The sequence below is a fragment of the Dysidea avara genome, chromosome 4, assembly GCF_963678975.1.
Source record: "Dysidea avara chromosome 4, odDysAvar1.4, whole genome shotgun sequence".
Lineage (NCBI taxonomy): Eukaryota > Metazoa > Porifera > Demospongiae > Dictyoceratida > Dysideidae > Dysidea > Dysidea avara.
The window spans coordinates 35,127,330-35,145,980 of NC_089275.1; the positions used below are offsets into that span (position 1 = coordinate 35,127,330).

General features: G+C 37.7%; 3 protein-coding genes across 3 annotated transcripts in view; all 3 read left to right on the plus strand.

The window, feature by feature from the left end:
- Positions 1-18,268, plus strand: part of LOC136254815 (uncharacterized) — a 47,794-nt gene extending 29,526 nt beyond the window's left edge. The window contains exon 10 of the mRNA XM_066047561.1: positions 18,123-18,268. The gene's annotated coding sequence lies outside the window, so the exon portion shown is untranslated. The remainder of the gene's footprint in view (positions 1-18,122) is intronic.
- On the plus strand, positions 561-5,677 carry LOC136253792 (uncharacterized). Its single transcript, XM_066046450.1, has 10 exons — positions 561-692; positions 771-1,034; positions 1,631-2,151; positions 2,221-2,309; positions 2,625-2,697; positions 4,962-5,077; positions 5,135-5,203; positions 5,253-5,324; positions 5,371-5,509; positions 5,555-5,677. The coding sequence occupies exons 1-10, from the start codon at positions 599-601 to the stop codon at positions 5,675-5,677; spliced, it is 1,560 nt and encodes a 519-aa protein (XP_065902522.1). The 5' UTR covers positions 561-598.
- LOC136253793 (G2/M phase-specific E3 ubiquitin-protein ligase-like) lies at positions 5,762-8,150 on the plus strand. Its single transcript, XM_066046451.1, has 4 exons — positions 5,762-5,923; positions 7,393-7,690; positions 7,750-7,854; positions 7,909-8,150. Exons 1-4 carry the CDS (start codon positions 5,762-5,764, stop codon positions 8,148-8,150), a joined length of 807 nt encoding a protein of 268 aa, XP_065902523.1.
- Positions 18,269-18,651: the final 383 nt, after the last annotated feature.

Below are 18,651 nucleotides of genomic sequence, written 5' to 3' on the forward strand. Positions count from 1 at the left end.
CTTAAAATCCTCCTTCTAACAGTTCTCGCAGAACACCCATAAAGTGATGCAATTTCTACTTGCGTAAATCGCAGTTCCAAAAGATTTAGCAGTTCATGTTCTGTGATTTGGATTTTAGGCCTTCCTCTACTCCTGTGATGGCTTCTATGCATTTCGTCCTCCATTTCTTTAAGCTCATCTACAAGATTCCTAACGTTGTATATCACCTGATTAATTCCAGGAAAATCAAGAGTAAGAAATGGCTGTAAGACAATTAATCTCTGTAGAATGTTTTCTAAAGCAAATATAGCCCCGTCCAAGTCAGTATTGTGCATATAGTCCGATACGTCAGTAATGCGTTCATTGACAGGAATCACATCTGATGCGGACACATATACACGAAGAAGAGTTCGTTCGATATCTTGCAACAATTCGCCAACGGAATCTGTCATTGTGTATACAGTATTGCGTATTAAAAATGACGTTTAAACCAGTTCAAACAAACCGGGGAGAAAAAATGACGTTCCGACCGGCTACACGTGATCGTAATACTATACGGGCGCCGGCCAGCATATAAATTATTGGCAACAAGTTCAGTATAATTTTCTGTGTCATTGGAATGGAGTTTCTTTCTAGCGACCAACGAAGATCTTTGGGGCATGCGATCGAGTTTTTACAGCAATTGAGATGCCCTCCTCAAGCTACACTGGAAGGTTAGCTAACCCAATTGCATATGCCAATTGGCTGTCTAGGTCCGCACGGTACGGCATATAATTGAATTTATATTGCAGAAAACCAGGCCGCACGTGGAGAAGGAAACATTGACAGCCAAGAAAACCATCAAAATCATCCTCGCGGCAATAATTCGTCAGAGGGAGGTGGGCCACAGCCGGTACAAGAGACCAACCCGGCAACTGTGAGCCGAACACGCCGTCTCATCACAGCAGCCACTAGGAGCGGCAGTGACCGTATTGATGATCAGCCATGCAGTAGTGGCAGCCAGCTACAGCGAGGTTCTAACCAACAACAGCAATCAGTCGAGCAGCAGAATTCAGGTGAGTCAGTTAGTACAGTATATACGTAGCTCTAGTGGCTATACTGCATGTAGACTGAGGTCATCATAGCTAGCCTCCGCAAACATAGAAGGCCACAGTGCTCTGATTGTCATACTTAAAGCTGCATGTAGGAATATAGCTGCTCAGATACTTTAGATGTATGTATGGGACATTATTGTTTGGTACATACGTAATCACTATCATGTTGTCCTGTAGCTATATATAGCTATATGGGTGCTCAGAAGTGTTGACAAGATCACTGCTGATGCAGAGATTATATCAAAGAGCATGTTGATAAGTCAAAAGAGTTGGTTTTTAAGCACATGCAATGAGAATTTGGTTAGCAAAAGTCTCTAATTGTTTACCACATCATTGTGCTTAAAAACCAACTCTTTGACTGATCAACATGCTCTTTGATAATTTCTGCATCAGCAGTGACCTTGTCAACACTTCAATACATGTAATAATTTCATAATTTCAAAGCACAACACTAGTGTCTTGAACCTAACACTGCACTTAAACCTTATAGCTACAACTATTATACAACCTCTAAAATCATTATGTGATTAAATTCATAATAATTATTATGCATACAGGAAGGATGCAAAGATTTGGAAGCGCCTACAGCAATGCCATCAATATACTTAGAGAGGCCAGAAACACTTCCGTAGCTGCAGAACACCGACATAATTTTGGAAAAAGACGTAGCACTGTTTCTCCAGCTATTCGGGCCAAAAAATTAAAGAAGACCTCCACTTGGACTCACAGTTTTTTCTGCCTCTCAGAAACTGATGATGAGAAAGTTCCCACCAACACTATGGCCAAAAATACATTAATCCTTGCTGGCCTAGGAGAGAAGCGGGTGACCATTTCCAATATTGACTGCAGTGTAAAGGAGTTTCAGGAAGTTCTTTTTGCTGAATTTCCAAAGCTTCGACAAGGTGGAGGAGTGGAATTCCTAAAGAGCACGCAGAGCACAAGGAAACTGGAAACAATCCCTTTTACTATCAGTAGTTCACCAAGACTTCTCCGATCTTATATCGGTGTAGCAAGGGTCTACATACGTCCTATGCAAGTGAGCCTAGATCTAACACCAGCACAGGAGATTGTTGATCAGGTATGTAAGACAGTGACCATTATAATAGAGTATTACAAAGCTACATCTGCATACTTTGTTTGTAATTAGGTAGCAAGTGTCAAAGAGGAATGTCTGAATTGTGGAGAGAAGATAGTAATTTCACAGCTCCGTGAACATTTGCAAGTTTGTGGTAGTAGGTATGGATTTTAGTAGTTGCCAACATAAAATATGTGATGCATAAGCACCCTTTTCAAGTGAGACCACCCATCCTTTGAATTATTATTACTGTGAAGCTACAGTATTTGGCTGCTGTATACAAAGAAACTTAATCAGTGCAAGAAGTCAGCATTTTGCTTGTTATTAGTGTGTAGTGTAAATGTGTGAAAAGGGAACTAAAGAGTACCTTATTGCAGATAAGTTCAGTCACGCATGTTATCATGGGATGGGCTCGGTTGTTGCAGGCCTGGTCACACATTATAGTATGCAACTGTACATTTATTTCTTTTGGACAGGTTTGCTGAATCATCTGACGAAGATGATCATGATCTCACCTGTACCACAATGTTTGTAGATACAGAGTTGGAGGTGCGTATACAGAATATTGTGCATTGTATATATTCCAGTGAGCTTAATTTCTACTTACCTTATATGAATTAGTCATTAGTGCAGTAACAATAAATCAAATTTTAAAAAAGTAGTGCTGTAGCAACATAAAAGGGATGAAAGGAACGTGATGATAGCTGTATTGTAAAAATCCATAAACTGGCATTTGCTCGATGCCATAACAGTATAGGTGCCATCTTCTCTTGTTTCACTACTATTTTATCACTGGAAAGCCTATTTTAATGCACCAGTATATTAACTTTTGTCATATATTATCCCAGCACTACGACATTAGAGGGAGCTTGGTGATATTTTATTGCATACCTATCAAGGGAAAGTCCTTTCTAGCCATTTTTAATTATAAGTGCAGCTACAGGTATTTACCCACACCCTCTTATAGTTTCTTAAGCATAGTTTAGTTTCATCTACATAATTATGCTGCATTAAGAAAGGAGTCTCTATGGAAAATTAACACTTTGGTATGCTGATATGGTACAGGGTGCAAATGGCATACACTCAAAATGACAATGCCACCCATGAGTTTGTAATTGTAGCGTGGAATGGGAGCCATGCACTGCTTCATTTAACCTGTAGTCTTGAGACTATGCACGTGGTTAGGCAGGCAACTAAAATTATTCGAGTTTAGGTGATTTTGTAAATAAACATAATTGTAAGGTCTCTGTTTTCATACATGCGTGTGTTTTTCTGCTGTATTCGATATTGAGCAAAATAAGTCTGTAACTATACGACTATTTGTCTGTGAATGTCAAATATTGAACAACATTTGTTGAAATTGTACAGCATTCGACAGGAAAAGGGGCATATGTATCAACACAGGCCTCAGCATAATACATGTACAATTATTATAGATAGTGTGAATCGCATTGATAGCACTGGTGTAGGTAATAAAGGCTTACTGAAAGCTAACTACATTCCCGTCAAGCCCACAGACACGACTGTGGTGTTTGAAGTCTAATCTGGCATCTCTGCTTAGTATACTTTTAATTATTTTGCTTTTTGAGTAGTGCTTGGCGGTATTGAAATTTGAATACACGGTATTAGTAACAGGAAAATATCGCGATATATCGATATCGGTTAGCTTGTTATTGTAATTATTGCATCATTTCTTGGGCCTAGTATGAAGCGGTATGCATCCCAAAAAACCAAAAATATATAGCTAGTCCAGTACAAGTAGGCATGTGTTGTAATGTGACAACCTTGAGTTTTGCTTAGGGCCTGTCTGCTAAACCATCAACGAATTGGGTAATTAAACACCACAATCGTATACTGGTATTTTGATGTATCGGTTATCAAAGGCTGTCACGGTATGATAAGCAGTTATGATAATTTATCACGATAAACGGTATTACCGGTATATCGCAGAGCACTATTTTTGTAACTCTTTGGTACTTTTTTTGCGTATCCATCGGTTTCTATAAACTTACCGTTATAACTTACCTTATAATTTAACATTGCAGTCTGGAAATCAACCCTACCCACAAGAATCCTTGCAATTTAAGGCAGTGTATGCCATTGCTAAAAGAAGCAGTAGAGTAGATGAATGACCACTCTATTAGAGTGCCTTGATATAGGTAAACACTGCCATGGTTTTGCTAGCCCATATACTGGCATAACTAGTGTGAGCCTATATAGTTGCAAGTGGGACATGCTAGTATTGAGAATGGTATATATATATATATTTATGCATGTGTTGCAATATCTCTTGAGTTTGCTTCGTCTAAGCTATGTACTCAATTATCCATGTTTTGAGCATTATATGGTGTGCCAGACTAAAAGCACAAGCCAAAATAAACTTCTAGGCAACTATCCATATGCCTCTTGTCTTGTGCTCCATCTAGTCAGTGGCACTCCAAAGTGCAAGAGTATTCCCAATGGTTGGCATGCATCTCTAGAAAATCCATGCATGAAAAGTAGCCTGAGCAAACCGGTAGTGTGTAGTTTAGCTATGCATTTGTTGTGAAAAGTAAAGTTTAGTGGTGTGCTTGGACATTGACAGCACTCTTATATCCAGGACTTTGCTGCTTCCAAATAATATATGCCAACTTACTGGTTATTTAATTTGTGGTCATGTGTTGTGTATGAGTTTAGCAAGTCACAAATCTAAGCCCATGCAGAACTATATCACTTGTATAAAAAATAAAAAATAAAACTGGCAAAATTTAATCAACATTCTCATATAGCTATGTCAGTACAATTTCAAAAGGCAAATGTTGTATTGTCCACAGATGACTCACTCTGCAAACATCACTGATAGAGATAGCAACAGTGAGGAGGAGGATTCTGTTGTCCTGCCACCTTGCAATGTGCTTACTAGGCAACTTCAGCAGAGTGAACCTACAGTGTATGAAATTTAAACCTAATATATATATTCAATTTTATCCACTTATTGCTCAATCAGACCATCTATTGATCTCACCCATGAAGATGTTCCATCTGCAGCAGATATTGGAGATGAGACTTCTATAAAGTAATCAGAATGTCTGTTAATGATAATTATATATGCTGCAATCATTTAGTGGTGCAGAACCCACTCTATTGGCATCAAGTCTCATTGCACCACCCACGGCCGGAGATGAGACTTCTACAAAGTAATCATAATGTCTATGAATAACAATTAAAATGCAATTATTTCAGTAGTACAGAAGCCATTGTAAACACTCTACTGGGTGAACTGAATGATGAGTTCACAATCAACGTAAGAAGAAGTAATTTACTGCAAGATGCCTTAAAAGAAGCCCGTAAGAAAAAGTTTGACGTGAATAAACGGATGAAGGTATTTGTTATTTATAAAGTATGTAGTGATTACTTATAACTGTAGGTGACTTTTGTTGGTGAAAGTGGAGTCGATTTAGGTGGACCGAAGCGGGAATTTTTCAGGCTATTTATCAAAGAACTGAGCCAATCTGGTTTCATGCTTGGAGGAAAAAAACAAGTTCTTTAGCTCCAATGTACAAGCCATTCAGGTAAGCAGTAAGTCAATCTTCGAAAAATTAAACACTTGTTTGATACACAGAAGAAAGACTTCATGCGTATTGGATGGTATGCTGGCATCTCTGTTGTCCAAGGAGGACCAGGATTTCCATTGCTGTCTGATAGCGTATACCAATATTTGTGTACTGGGGAGACCACCAATATTGAAATAGATGACGAGGATCTTCCTTTAATGATAAAGGCACTAATCCAGCAGGTAATTTACATCGATACACAGAGAAAGTTAGAATAATAATAAACAAATCACTGCAGAGGAGGTGCTAATTATTGTTACTGTTTTATTTACTACCATAATTGTCATATCACACATTCTATGTTCTCTGTCCATGCTACCAATGTTCCAGTGAGCCCATCCTCATTAACAATTGTGCTGTTTTTTTTTTGATTTTTTTTTTGTTTTGTTTCCCCCTCCCCCCTATGGAAGTTATCACCAGTCGCTGGCATGCCTTCAGCATTGATTATACGTACAGATATACTAGTGGACATTTAATCCTTATTCTTCAGTTCATAACCTTGGCTGAATTAGGGGATTATATGCCCACCGGTAAGTATATCTGCACCTCCCTTGTTTCGCCACTTTTTAGCTGCCTTTGTTTCAATGCTTTTTTCTTTGATTCCTAATCCACCGTAAAATTCTCAATTTCTTTCTACTTGTTTGTTCACCTTGCTGTAACATGATTATGACTGTTGAACTCGTGCATACACAGCATAATATTATACACAAATACTGACTGTATTTATTCCATCTATGTTTTGGTGTTGGAACTAATAATAGTGCAGAAATTTTACCTAAGCTCAAACAAAAACAGACCACGAGCTCCAATAGTGAACAACATTGGAGCCATTTGTAGATTTGAGGTTCGTTTTGTCTCATTATGGGGACCTTTTTAAAATGGTTGTTTCAATACTGACCAAAGACAGGATTAGTATAGGTAGTATTGGAGCGCTATTTTTGCTGTGTTACTGCATTAGAGAAAGGCATCAGGCATGCCATAAAATTAGCATACGAACACATCCCAGCAATTGATTACGTACTGAACACTTAAGTGGCTAATACCTTCAGCTATATGCATTATTTACAAAGAACTGTATGAGAAGCGTCTCAGTCCGTGATTAATCCAGTCACTACAAAAGATATAAGCGTGATTGCTAACCAGCTATAGAGGGAAGCAGTATTGTGCTATTGCAATTACACCATAATTGGTGAAAAGGTACATCTTGGGGTGAAGTGGTACAAAGAAATCAAGCCCGTAGCCTTATCAATTGTCGAGTTATGCTTGGCTGAGGCATCAGTTAGCTTGTTAGCATAAATTTTGTAACATAGAGATTTTTGAAAACTCCACAGAACCTTCCTTGTTGGGAAGTTTTGGGGTCAGTCTGAAGACATTTTGGGCTTGTTGGTTATGCCTAATCAATGCTGCCACATTTTCATGAAGGAAAAATGAGGTTGGTTTTAGGGTAATAGTTTTGGCTAGAAAAATCCTAAACTTTATGATCCCTAAAATAAGAACTATGACTTAAAGCCCCCTTGCAAATGCTGTAAAATATTTGACTCCAATCACTCGATACAACCAAAGGTCAACTAATGTAATTTTCCTGAATCATAGTTTAGAAGCATATCATGTCGATTCTATTGTAAATGTAAAATTGCATTTATTTTGTTAGATCAAAGCAGCTACATCCAACAATGAAGTGCAAGCCGTATTTGATGGTGAGCAATACCTCAACCAGAGTGCTCTAATGGAAACCGGCTACATGAAGCCGTTTGAGGCCCTAACAACTGATGATAAAGACGAAATAATTTCAATATTAATAGACTACCATTGTCTCATTAAGCCGAAGGCTGCAATGGACCAGTTTGCAGAGGGACTGCAGTGCACTGGTGTGCTACATTACATGAAACATCATGATGGCTGTGTATTAAGAGATCTGTTTAGGTTTCGACCATCAGTTCTGACTGCAGGTATAAACAGATCGATCAATGATTCCTGCACATATATATACGCACATCTGTATTTATAGAATCGCTAAAGGAATTGTTCTCTGTGACATATTCAGGAGATGACCAGAGGAGTGTAGAGGAACAGGCTTATGTTTTCTTTGGAGATTTTCTGGATGACTGTGAAGGTACAGTACTTAAAGTTGCCAGTATACATTGAATATACAACTGTCTCACTGTAGCTGGTGACATAGAGTGCACATTAGAACATGTGCTAGTATTTTGCACTGGGGCTGACTCAGTCCCAGTGGGAGGATTTGGTAAGAAAATTGAACTGATCTTCTTGGGTGATGATAAGATTCTTCCAACATCCTCCACGTGTTTTCTGACTTTGAGAATGCCTACATGCCACCGTACCAACAAAGACTTTAATGATAACATGATTCTAGGATTTAGATGCAGTAATTTCTTTGGCTATGTTTAGTTGACTATGCTGTGATTTAAACAATTAAGCTAAGTACATACCATTTGGTCAAGTTGATCTAAATTAAAAACAATGAATGATTGTAGATTATGTTATCACTTAATTATAAATACATGCACAAGCCTTAATTTTTAAGATTTATCAGTACAATTGGATTATAAGTATGATAACACCTTATTGTAAGTAGCACTGTGCTGAAGACATCCAGCATTGAGTGCTAGAGTCACCCTCCGGGATGTTTTGTCAACCTACGTATACTGGAACCATTGATAACTAAGAGTGTAGCAGCAACATTGCATGGGACTCTAACATAAGTATTATACTGCATACAGTTTCTTTCCGTCCAGAGTAGAGTGTAGAATGCCGTCAGCCTAGTTTGTTTGGAGGTGTTGATTACCACACACAAAGTGCTACATCAGTCTGAGGTGTTGGTACTGATAACACCTTAAATGATATGCTGCCGTGATCTATTAATTTGGTGGTGCTGATCACAACAGGTGTTCCTGCAGTAGCCAATCCTTAAAGTGCAGTCACAACACCTTGACACACAGTGCTATAGGTGGTGTTACAACACATCATCAAAGAGTTATAGAAAAGACACAATCATAGCTCCCTGGCATGCGTATGGTGCTACAGAACTGTTGCAACACATCATTTTGGGATGCTATAGAATAGGTCGTAACATAATGTACATAGCACTGGTACAGGTGTACCAGCCCCGTACATGTTGCCTAGCTATGGTGTATCTATGAGTCTGAATATTAGCTCAGGTGATTTTTTCTCCTTTATGCAACTTTTCAAACACACCTATATCATTAACATCTTCAAAACAGGTTGTAGGACCAGGTGTCCTACAGGCCTTCAGCACTTGTGCTGTAAAGCACTGATACGCGTAGTGACAAAAGTAAGTTCAACAACACAACCATATAGCTAAGCTAAGCCAAAGACAGCTGTGTGTTTACCACATAGATGCAAACCCTGCAGTGCTGAGTAAATAGCTTTTCTACACTTTTATTGTACATTATAGCTACTAAATAGCAAGGACAAAGGCTTGTAACATCACAGAATTACATAGTGGGAGTGAACCATGCATGTTTGTGGCTACTTAGCATACCACAATCTACACATTCTGCTCTTCATGCTGAAGTTTCTATATGACATTAGAACTTAATGACAATGAATTTAAACATAATGTATAGTGCTGAAACGCAGAGGTGTATCAAGGGTTTTTTCAAGGCGTTTTCCAGATTTGATAGTGAGCTATAGGTGCAGCAGCTGCTGACAGATTTTGAACATTCTTAGCACCCACTTTAAAATTGTAATGTGTTCTATTAGAGTAGTTTTGACTGCCCTATCAGAGATCTGAGTACCTCAATCTTTTATAAAGCTTTTTCAATACATAGCTCTCCCCTAACCCACTTTTGAGGAATCTTTGTAAGTTTTCTATTATACTGTAGCTATCTGCTTGCACTGCTCCCATTTATTCGGTATATTCATGCTGCCAAACTAAGATAGTCTGGTGGTCCTGCTGCAAATATACAAGTTAAAACTTTGTAGGGGGTTATGAAACCCCAGGAAATCTCCCTAAGTAAGCCTCTGGAAACCTGCCAGGACTGATGTGCCCTATTATTGTGCATGCTATGCACTTAACCCCAAGTATGTATCCATTTTATTTTTTTACAACAGTGAAGCCCAAAGTACGTATTTAAACATCTGTTATATTTACATGTCCCATACTGTAGTACCCAGCTTTTATAAATAGTTTGTGAGCAGGGTCATTGTGTAAAGTGCAAGGTCACACTACTAATAAGTGAAACCAGGAGTTCATAATATTATATAGGAGAACTCTTGGTGAAATATATGCTTAAAACTAGGTTCAGGTATTCTGTACATGCAGCAAAGTAGTTTAAACATGAAGCACATGTATGAAACAATTCATATACTCTAATACAACACATGGTACAAGCACACAGACAAAACAGATCTGCCTGTCCGGGCATGCCCTGTATTTCCCTGTACCCACAATTGTGCTAAACAGCAGTGGACCAAAGTTTACCAATCCTACATTATCATGATACCAAGGACACAAAACAGGACAGGTCACCTGTACCTATCCTGTACTGCATGGATGTGTACATGCCACATTTCGTACACGTATCCTGTTCAGTAGACACTTCATGTGTAGTTACTATATACAAGAAATGTAGTTTGTTGATACATGGTGTATGCCATATGTTCACCCATCTTACATATGAACATGTACATGTGGGGTATATGCGGGTGATAAGTGTGCTTATATTGCTGCTGCGCATGCATGCTTGTATATCTGTGGTCATCACCTAATTTGTCAATAACTAGATTAATTGTGCTTGACTCCAAGTCCCTCCACATGTAAATGCATTTAGCTATTCAACAGATTCGACATAATCATGCAGTACACAGCCACTAATAGAATTGTGTACATGAGAACACTCATCAGTGCAGCAAGCTCTACCAACCTGTAAACCTTCATATGTGACCGGATTTGTGAAAAGGTACACATTTCACATGCCAGCAAATAAAAATTTGCAAAAGGTACACATTTTACATACCAGCAAACAAACACTTGACTCCTTATACTAATTATGTAACCTGCTCTTAGTTTCAAAATGCAGCCAGATACTTTAACTGCACTCACAGAAAATTTCAGGCACAATTATAAGCAATGATCAAAAAGTAATGAAGCTTCAAAGTTAAAAAAATGAATCAAATTTTGTATGTGAAAAAGATACCTTTTTGCAATTGCAAATCCAGTCACATAATAATTATTATATATTGTAGGGTCTGGCTGTAGAGTCAGTGATATAGACTTTCACCCAGTCTAGTAGTGTAACTTAGCATCAAATTTTGAAAGCACCATTTTTTTTACTGAAGGTTTAAATTGTTGATGCATTTGGACCATTTTTATAAGGGGTGGCACGCCCCCATTATTATTATTATTATTGGTAACTTCTTGTAGCAAAACAATCTAAATACTCTAATAGAGCAGTCACCCACTAATAGATATATTAAATATCTCCTTTAATAAGCTGTAGCTACAGGGTGCAACAAATAAATAAAAGCACAATAAGAGCAGTCTGAAATGTCATAAAACACCTTCTATAGTCAATATAATATTCCTGGGGAGGATGACTCCTGACCCCCAGAATGGCATCCAAGTCTGCTATATTATCCAAACTTCACTGTGCAATTTCACTTCCAAAGTTACCCTATTCCCCCACACTGCATGTTAAGAGTATAGGGGTAAGGATCTTTGGCTTCTCTTAAGTTGTTTAATTTGCTCAGCGTACAGTAAGTCTAATTTTCGACCTGTTTGCCCTTAAACTTGCCAATCTCATGGTAGGACAGCATATCGTAGCTAACAGTTTACATATTTGGTGTACTTCCAACTATAAAATTTATACTGTATGTGACATAATTACATTGATGACCTATTACATTGAGGAGTCTAATTTGTAAGTATTTTTGAGTTTTTACAAGTACATTCAGCTATACTGCATGTCATGGATAGTGTAGTAATTGATTACAACCTCCTGGAGTTGGTCGACCCTGTTACGACTAGAATGCAATTTTACCACCATGCAATCTTAGATGACACAATAGAGTGCCACGTGAATAGATACAATAGAGTGTCACATAAATAGACAGTCTACAATGCAACCCAAGACCCAAAAAGATGCATGCAGAAACATACGGTATATCTCAGCAAACAAAATCTATGTACCTGGTTACAATGGAGGTACTTGGAATGCAAAGCAGGAAACAAGACTGAATTGTCCATATGGTTACTTCAGAGCTTATGATCCTCCATGCAAACTAGTTTACTACTGAACATTGCATCAAGACAATCTATTCCAAAGTGGTGGTGGCTCTGTGGCGCTTAATACATATGCCACATGGTAATAATACAGCATGCAGACAGGAACGGTTTCAAGACCAATGCAAAGCAAGTGCTTGAAGAGCCATAGCCATCTTATTGTAGCATAGTGCAAGCATTGACATAGATTACTAGGCTGGTGCTGAACACATTCTCTAGTATATTGAGGCAATTTTGAAAAAAAGCCTATTATGTTACAGACTCTATTCACCTTACACAACACAATGTGACAAGTGAAAATGATTTCTACAAACAAGTAAAACATTCTTTGTATGATGTTAATGTATTTATGTATCTGTGGTGGTGTACATAGTTGACATTATGCCCATTATGTTCTTTACCGAGGACACACAATGAGTGAAGTGTAGTCTGAAGGGTTTTTCCAACAGCAGTATTGAGTTACTGAAGACAGGGAACTGTGGCACAGCCCTAGCCACTGAGAGCCTTCAAATATTTTTTTAATTAGTGGCTCAAAACTCACAAGTTGCTATAATTAAAGCAGTATAGTGATTACATATAAGTGCCCCTGGTTAGTTAGTGGAGACCGAAACATTGCTTTTTGATTTCTAACTACAAGTATGCACAGCATGGATTCATTCTGTACACTCAACTGATAAAATACTGGAGTTCCATATCTTTAAACACTGCAGACTAGCAATATAATGTCATGACCCTCAAGCATGGTGTTACAATGTCTGATCTGAAAATATTATTTAGTCATTAAGTGTACATGACTGCTCTATTAGGGTATATCAGATGCAATAGTACAAGCAGAAGGATATCAGGGGAAGATTTAGGATTTCTATTGGGGGGGGGGGGGGGGGGGGGTTTCCAGTGGTAGTAAGACTCAAATGCAGGGGTCTGGGGGCAAGGTTCTAATTTTATAATGCTTGAAATTTAATAAAATTCGATGGCTTAAAACTACTATACATGCACATTAGTTTTGGTCTGCTGATCCTCACTAATATCATCACTTTGGAACTTCTGCAATGCAGAAATACAATGGTGTCTTGACTATAGCTTATCAATTTTACCAGAATCTTAGAAAGGGTTCAATACTTACACCCTATCTAGCTAAGTATGCAATCCATTCAACCATGCTCAGAGTTGAAATGTCAATTTCTTCTGCTGATATTCTAAATAGCTAATCTTGTAGGAAACCTAGGTAAAATAAATGGGACTTAATTTAGTGCTTAGAGCTTCTTTTCATCTGTGCTAAAGCCTCCTTCCAATAAATTACTGATGGAAGTCAGTTTCTGCCCTTGTAGCTACTAAGTGGACCTACAAAATGAATCACAGCCAGGCTACTAGCTATAGACTATAGTTAGTGCTAACTGACCAATAATTATGGTATCTATTAGAGAGTATCGATCTAAGGCTCTTTGCTTCTTCATCTTGGCATTCGACCAGAATCGTCCTTTGTTATCACTACTACCATCACCTCTTCTGTTTGTTCGAATTCTACATGTAGTCTTGGAAGGTTTACTACCAATATTATAAATGCACAAAACTATAAATTAATGATTAAATGATGGGCATAAATTACAAGTTTAAAACTTGGGCTGTGATCAGTGTCAGTTAGCCGATATAATATTGTTGAGCATGATTCATGTGTTATGCCCTATGGGATGGTTTGGTTGTAGCTAGTTAATGAAGAATCAGTACTGTAGTTGCCTAATGGCTGGAAAGCTGTTCTGAAGTAAGCCAAGCCCCAAGGGGTTTCCGGAAACCTTAGAACCCACCCCCCACCCCCAAAACCACCCCTGGATATATTATATATATGTGGTGCTGAAGTCCAGAATTTCTGGTAGCAGGCGTATGTAACCTTAGTAAAATGCTTCAGTCACAAAAAGACCCAAACACCCAAACATCAAGTTTGTAGCTAGCTAAAATTGAGTACTATTAAGTTTCTGGTATATAGACATTTGGCACAATGGTTAGATAGCAGCACACGTGTCAAGAAGAGAAAGAAATTTAGATTCAGTTTGTGCAATATTTTCCTTTTCTGTAATTAGCTATAGTTTACACAAATCAATAAATGTGACCGGATTTTGGAAAATCAGCCTTAATGTCACATTGTACAACTGGAATATTTATGATAAAATAAGGCATTACAAACTTTTATTCAATAGATCAGTAGTGAGTACTGTGAATTGCCTGAAATTCTGTGAAATATTTTACTAGGCGCATAAGTATGTGCTTTAGTGGTGACACATAAGTGTAGATTTCTATGTATTTCAAATGTGGCATTAAGACTGATTTTCCAAAAACAAATGCTGTTAGTACTTGACTGCTCTATTTGAGTATTTCAGTCTGTACAAAAAAAGCTTGAACACCTCTCTTCAATACTTGGATTACTCTCATTACTCATTACATTCACACATACAGAAAATATTATCACTTCCCTGTGCTCTTTTCTATTCTTAATTACACTTAACATGTAACTGCACCTGTTGTTTCTACTAGCTTCCTAGCTAGGAAATATTTTAAAATTCCGAAGGGGTGCTCAAGCACTACTCTAAATCTGCCCTTGACAACTGTTCAAACCTAAAAGGATATTTAATATCCTACCGATTATGAACTTGTCTGCACGATAAATTAATGGTTTGCGTAGCATGGCAGCTGCTTCTCTCTGAACCAGAGATGGGTGTTCTTCCAAATGCCACCTAGCCCATCAGTACTATGAGGTTAAACCAGGCCTTATAGATGAGCTGTACTTGTTGAACCACCAGCTAACAAGTGTAAGACATTCAAGAGATAATACAAGCTTCTACTATAGTGACACTTTATGTACTGGCTGCACTGTAGCTGCAGCACTCAGGTTGCAAGACTCTCTATATGCAAAACCTGGTGGGATTCCATGACCAAGTGCTATTTAATGAGCTTCCAAACCACCCCTAAATGACAGGCAGGCCCATACATTTCACTGACAAGTGCCTTGCTGTGGGGCAATCCAATAGCAAGGAAAGTACAATGCAAAGAACCACATCTCATTAAAAGCTACTATTTAAAATGATCGGTTTAAGTCTGTCTTTATACTCACTCCACAGCTGCAATCGCCACTCTTGAAGGTACTGTGTTTCCCAATATCTCACCAATGAATATTACAACAGAAGGTGTACCTGTACTTCAACTACTGCAAGAATTAGATCCAAACAAATCAGCTGGTCCAGATGGAACAGCATCAAAATTTTTTAAAGGACACTACTGTCGGCATAGCTCCTGATCTCACACTCATACATAAAGCTTCCTTCACAAGGACACCAGTGTACAGGAAGACTCTGCATACTAATCGACCATACTATAGACCTATGTGCATCCCTGGCTAGAACGCATTATCTCATTAGCCATAGCTATAGTGACTATACAATATCATGTACATTGATTTAGAAAAAAAAACAACAACTGAGACACTGCTGTTAGAGACTATACTAATACCTGGCTATCCGCATAACTCTTCTGTACGAATGACTCATAGAGTACAGTAATGCACCTAATTGGTACTGTATGGAAAGTACGGCAGGCATACTTTGGCACTTTGATCCTCACATGCAATGTCTAGTATTGGTAAAAATCTATGGGAAGGTGTCACGCACCTATCAATGTCATGTCCCATCCCCACCCCCTCCCGGGACATCTCCATATGTGATTGTCGATTCTTGTCTACATTCTTGGGGCAATTGACAGTCATCCGGCTCTATGCTCACATACCATAAATGGCTATTCATGTCACATGAATTGAATATATGCATCTAGCTAGTTGCCCTCTTACAAAAGGTGAGGACATAATGGGGATTTGACAGCCAATTGTTTTTCATGGCAGGCACTCATCTCCTGTATTCCTTCACCCTCAGCATGACATTGATCGGCGCATTACTTGAAAGTTGATTGTAATTAAGCCTGTTTCAAATCAAATTGCAAGATTCCTGCTCTGAATCTCCAGACTCAACCTTTATACTGCAGCCATACAACAACGTTTGTGATATGTCCCTTGTACACGAGGGTACACGAGGTTACAGAATTGCCACTGAGGAGAATTGATGAGAACAATTGAGAGTTGAAGTGTGAAAATGAAGCAAGAGTTGAAGCAACGAAATGACTGTTTGAGTGTTGAAGTATGAATATGAAGCAAGAGTTGAAGTGGTGAAATGACTATTTGAGTGTTGAAGTGTGAATATGAAGCAATAGTTGAAGTGGTGAAATGACTGTTTGAGAGTTGAAGTGTGAATATGAAGCAATAGTTGAAGTGCTGAAATGACTGTTTGAGTGTTGAAGTGTGAATATGAAGCAATAGTTGAAGTGGTGAAATGACTGTTTGAGTGTTGAAGTGTGAATATGAAGCAATAGTTGAAGTGGTGAAATGACTATTTGAGAGTTGAAGTGTGAATATGAAGCAATAGTTGAAGTGCTGAAATGACTGTTTGAGAGTTGAAGTGTGAATATGAAGCAAGAGTTGAAGTGCTGAAATGACTATTTGAGAGTTGAAGTGCTGAAATGACTATTTGAGAGTTGAAGTGTGAATATGAAGCAATAGTTGAAGTGCTGAAATGACTATTTGAGAGTTGAAGTGTGAATATGAAGCAATAGTTGAAGTGCTGAAATGACTATTTGAGAGTTGAAGTGTGAATATGAAGCAATAGTTGAAGTGCTGAAATGACTGTTTGAGAGTTGAAGTGTGAATATGAAGCAAGAGTTGAAGTGCTGAAATGACTGTTTGAGAGTTGAAGTGTGAATATGAAGCAAGAGTTGAAGTGCTGAAATGACTGTTTGAGAGTTGAAGTGTGAATATGAAGCAAGAGTTGAAGTGCTGAAATGACTATTTGAGAGTTGAAGTGTGAATATGAAGCAATAGTTGAAGTGGTGAAATGACTGTTTGAGAGTTGAAGTGTGAATATGAAGCAATAGTTGAAGTGCTGAAATGACTGTTTGAGAGTTGAAGTGTGAATATGAAGCAAGAGTTGAAGTGCTGAAATGACTATTTGAGAGTTGAAGTGTGAATATGAAGCAATAGTTGAAGTGGTGAAATGACTGTTTGAGAGTTGAAGTGTGAATATGAAGCAAGAGTTGAAGTGCTGAAATGACTATTTGAGAGTTGAAGTGTGAATATGAAGCAATAGTTGAAGTGGTGAAATGACTATTTGAGAGTTGAAGTGTGAATATGAAGCAATAGTTGAAGTGCTGAAATGACTGTTTGAGAGTTGAAGTGTGAATATGAAGCAAGAGTTGAAGTGCTGAAATGACTGTTTGAGAGTTGAAGTGTGAATATGAAGCAAGAGTTGAAGTGCTGAAATGACTGTTTGAGAGTTGAAGTGTGAATATGAAGCAAGAGTTGAAGTGCTGAAATGACTATTTGAGAGTTGAAGTGTGAATATGAAGCAATAGTTGAAGTGGTGAAATGACTGTTTGAGAGTTGAAGTGTGAATATGAAGCAATAGTTGAAGTGCTGAAATGACTGTTTGAGAGTTGAAGTGTGAATATGAAGCAAGAGTTGAAGTGGTGAAATGACTATTTGAGTGTTGAAGTGTGAATATGAAGCAATAGTTGAAGTGGTGAAATGACTGTTTGAGAGTTGAAGTGTGAATATGAAGCAATAGTTGAAGTGGTGAAATGACTGTTTGAGAGTTGAAGTGTGATTATAAAGCAATAGTTGAAGTGGTGAAATGACTGTTTGAGTTTTGAAGTGTGAACATGAAGCAATAGTTGAAGTGGTGAAATGACTGTTTGAGTGTTGAAGTGTGAATATGAAGCAATAGTTGAAGTGGTGAAATGACTGTTTGAGTGTTGAAGTGTGAATATGAAGCAATAGTTGAAGTGGTGAAATGACTGTTTGAGTGTTGAAGTGTGAATATGAAGCAATAGTTGAAGTGGTGAAATGACTGTTTGAGAGAATATGAAGCAATAGTTGAAGTGGTGAAATGACTATTTGAGTGTTGAAAGTTGAAATGCCTATATGTATAAATATGCGAAAGGCATGCAAGCATGCACAAAATGATACATGCATTTATTTATATAGTACATACTTAAAAATGGATTTTTGTCCACAACGGCATTCCATAATAATACCTATTGTATACAGGTCGCATATTAATACAAGCAAGCTATATTGCAGATATATAATACAAGCTGTATCGCAGATATAATTTTATATCCATTTTATATCCTAAATGTACTATGGTATTTTTATGATGATTATTTAATTGTGTAGGCTCTCTTTAGTTTTCTTGAAATAGTTTAATGCACATGTCAGATGAAAGGTGCTTTGTGGTTTGCAATATACATTGCAGCCGACTGTATAGCTATGTACTAGTTAAACACACTGAATGTAATATACAGCTGACAGCCTAAACTTGTAAAAAAACCATCGTTTTTATCATTTAATGAAACTGCAAAATAATCATTATCATATAGGGCAATAAACACTTTAATTTGTAGAAATTCTTTAGTGGCACACATGACCTGATACCGAGCCAACATTATGAAATACTATATTATACATACATATATAGCTAAATTTTATTGTACATGATTGTGAATCCATAACTAAAAAACACAATTATAGTAATCAGGTATAAAATGTAACTGAGG

Bases quoted from the DNA above. Each gene is read 5' to 3' on its own strand.
- LOC136253792 (XM_066046450.1), top strand. From the start codon at position 599: ATGGAGTTTCTTTCTAGCGACCAACGAAGATCTTTGGGGCATGCGATC. The intron at 2,152-2,220 runs GTATGTAAGACA...GTTTGTAATTAG, and splicing joins CACAGGAGATTGTTGATCAG to GTAGCAAGTGTCAAAGAGGA. The intron at 5,204-5,252 runs GTAATCAGAATG...GCAATCATTTAG, and splicing joins GGAGATGAGACTTCTATAAA to TGGTGCAGAACCCACTCTAT.
- LOC136253793 (XM_066046451.1), top strand. From the start codon at position 5,762: ATGCGTATTGGATGGTATGCTGGCATCTCTGTTGTCCAAGGAGGACCA. The intron at 7,691-7,749 runs GTATAAACAGAT...CTGTATTTATAG, and splicing joins ACCATCAGTTCTGACTGCAG to AATCGCTAAAGGAATTGTTC. The intron at 7,855-7,908 runs GTACAGTACTTA...GTCTCACTGTAG, and splicing joins TTTTCTGGATGACTGTGAAG to CTGGTGACATAGAGTGCACA.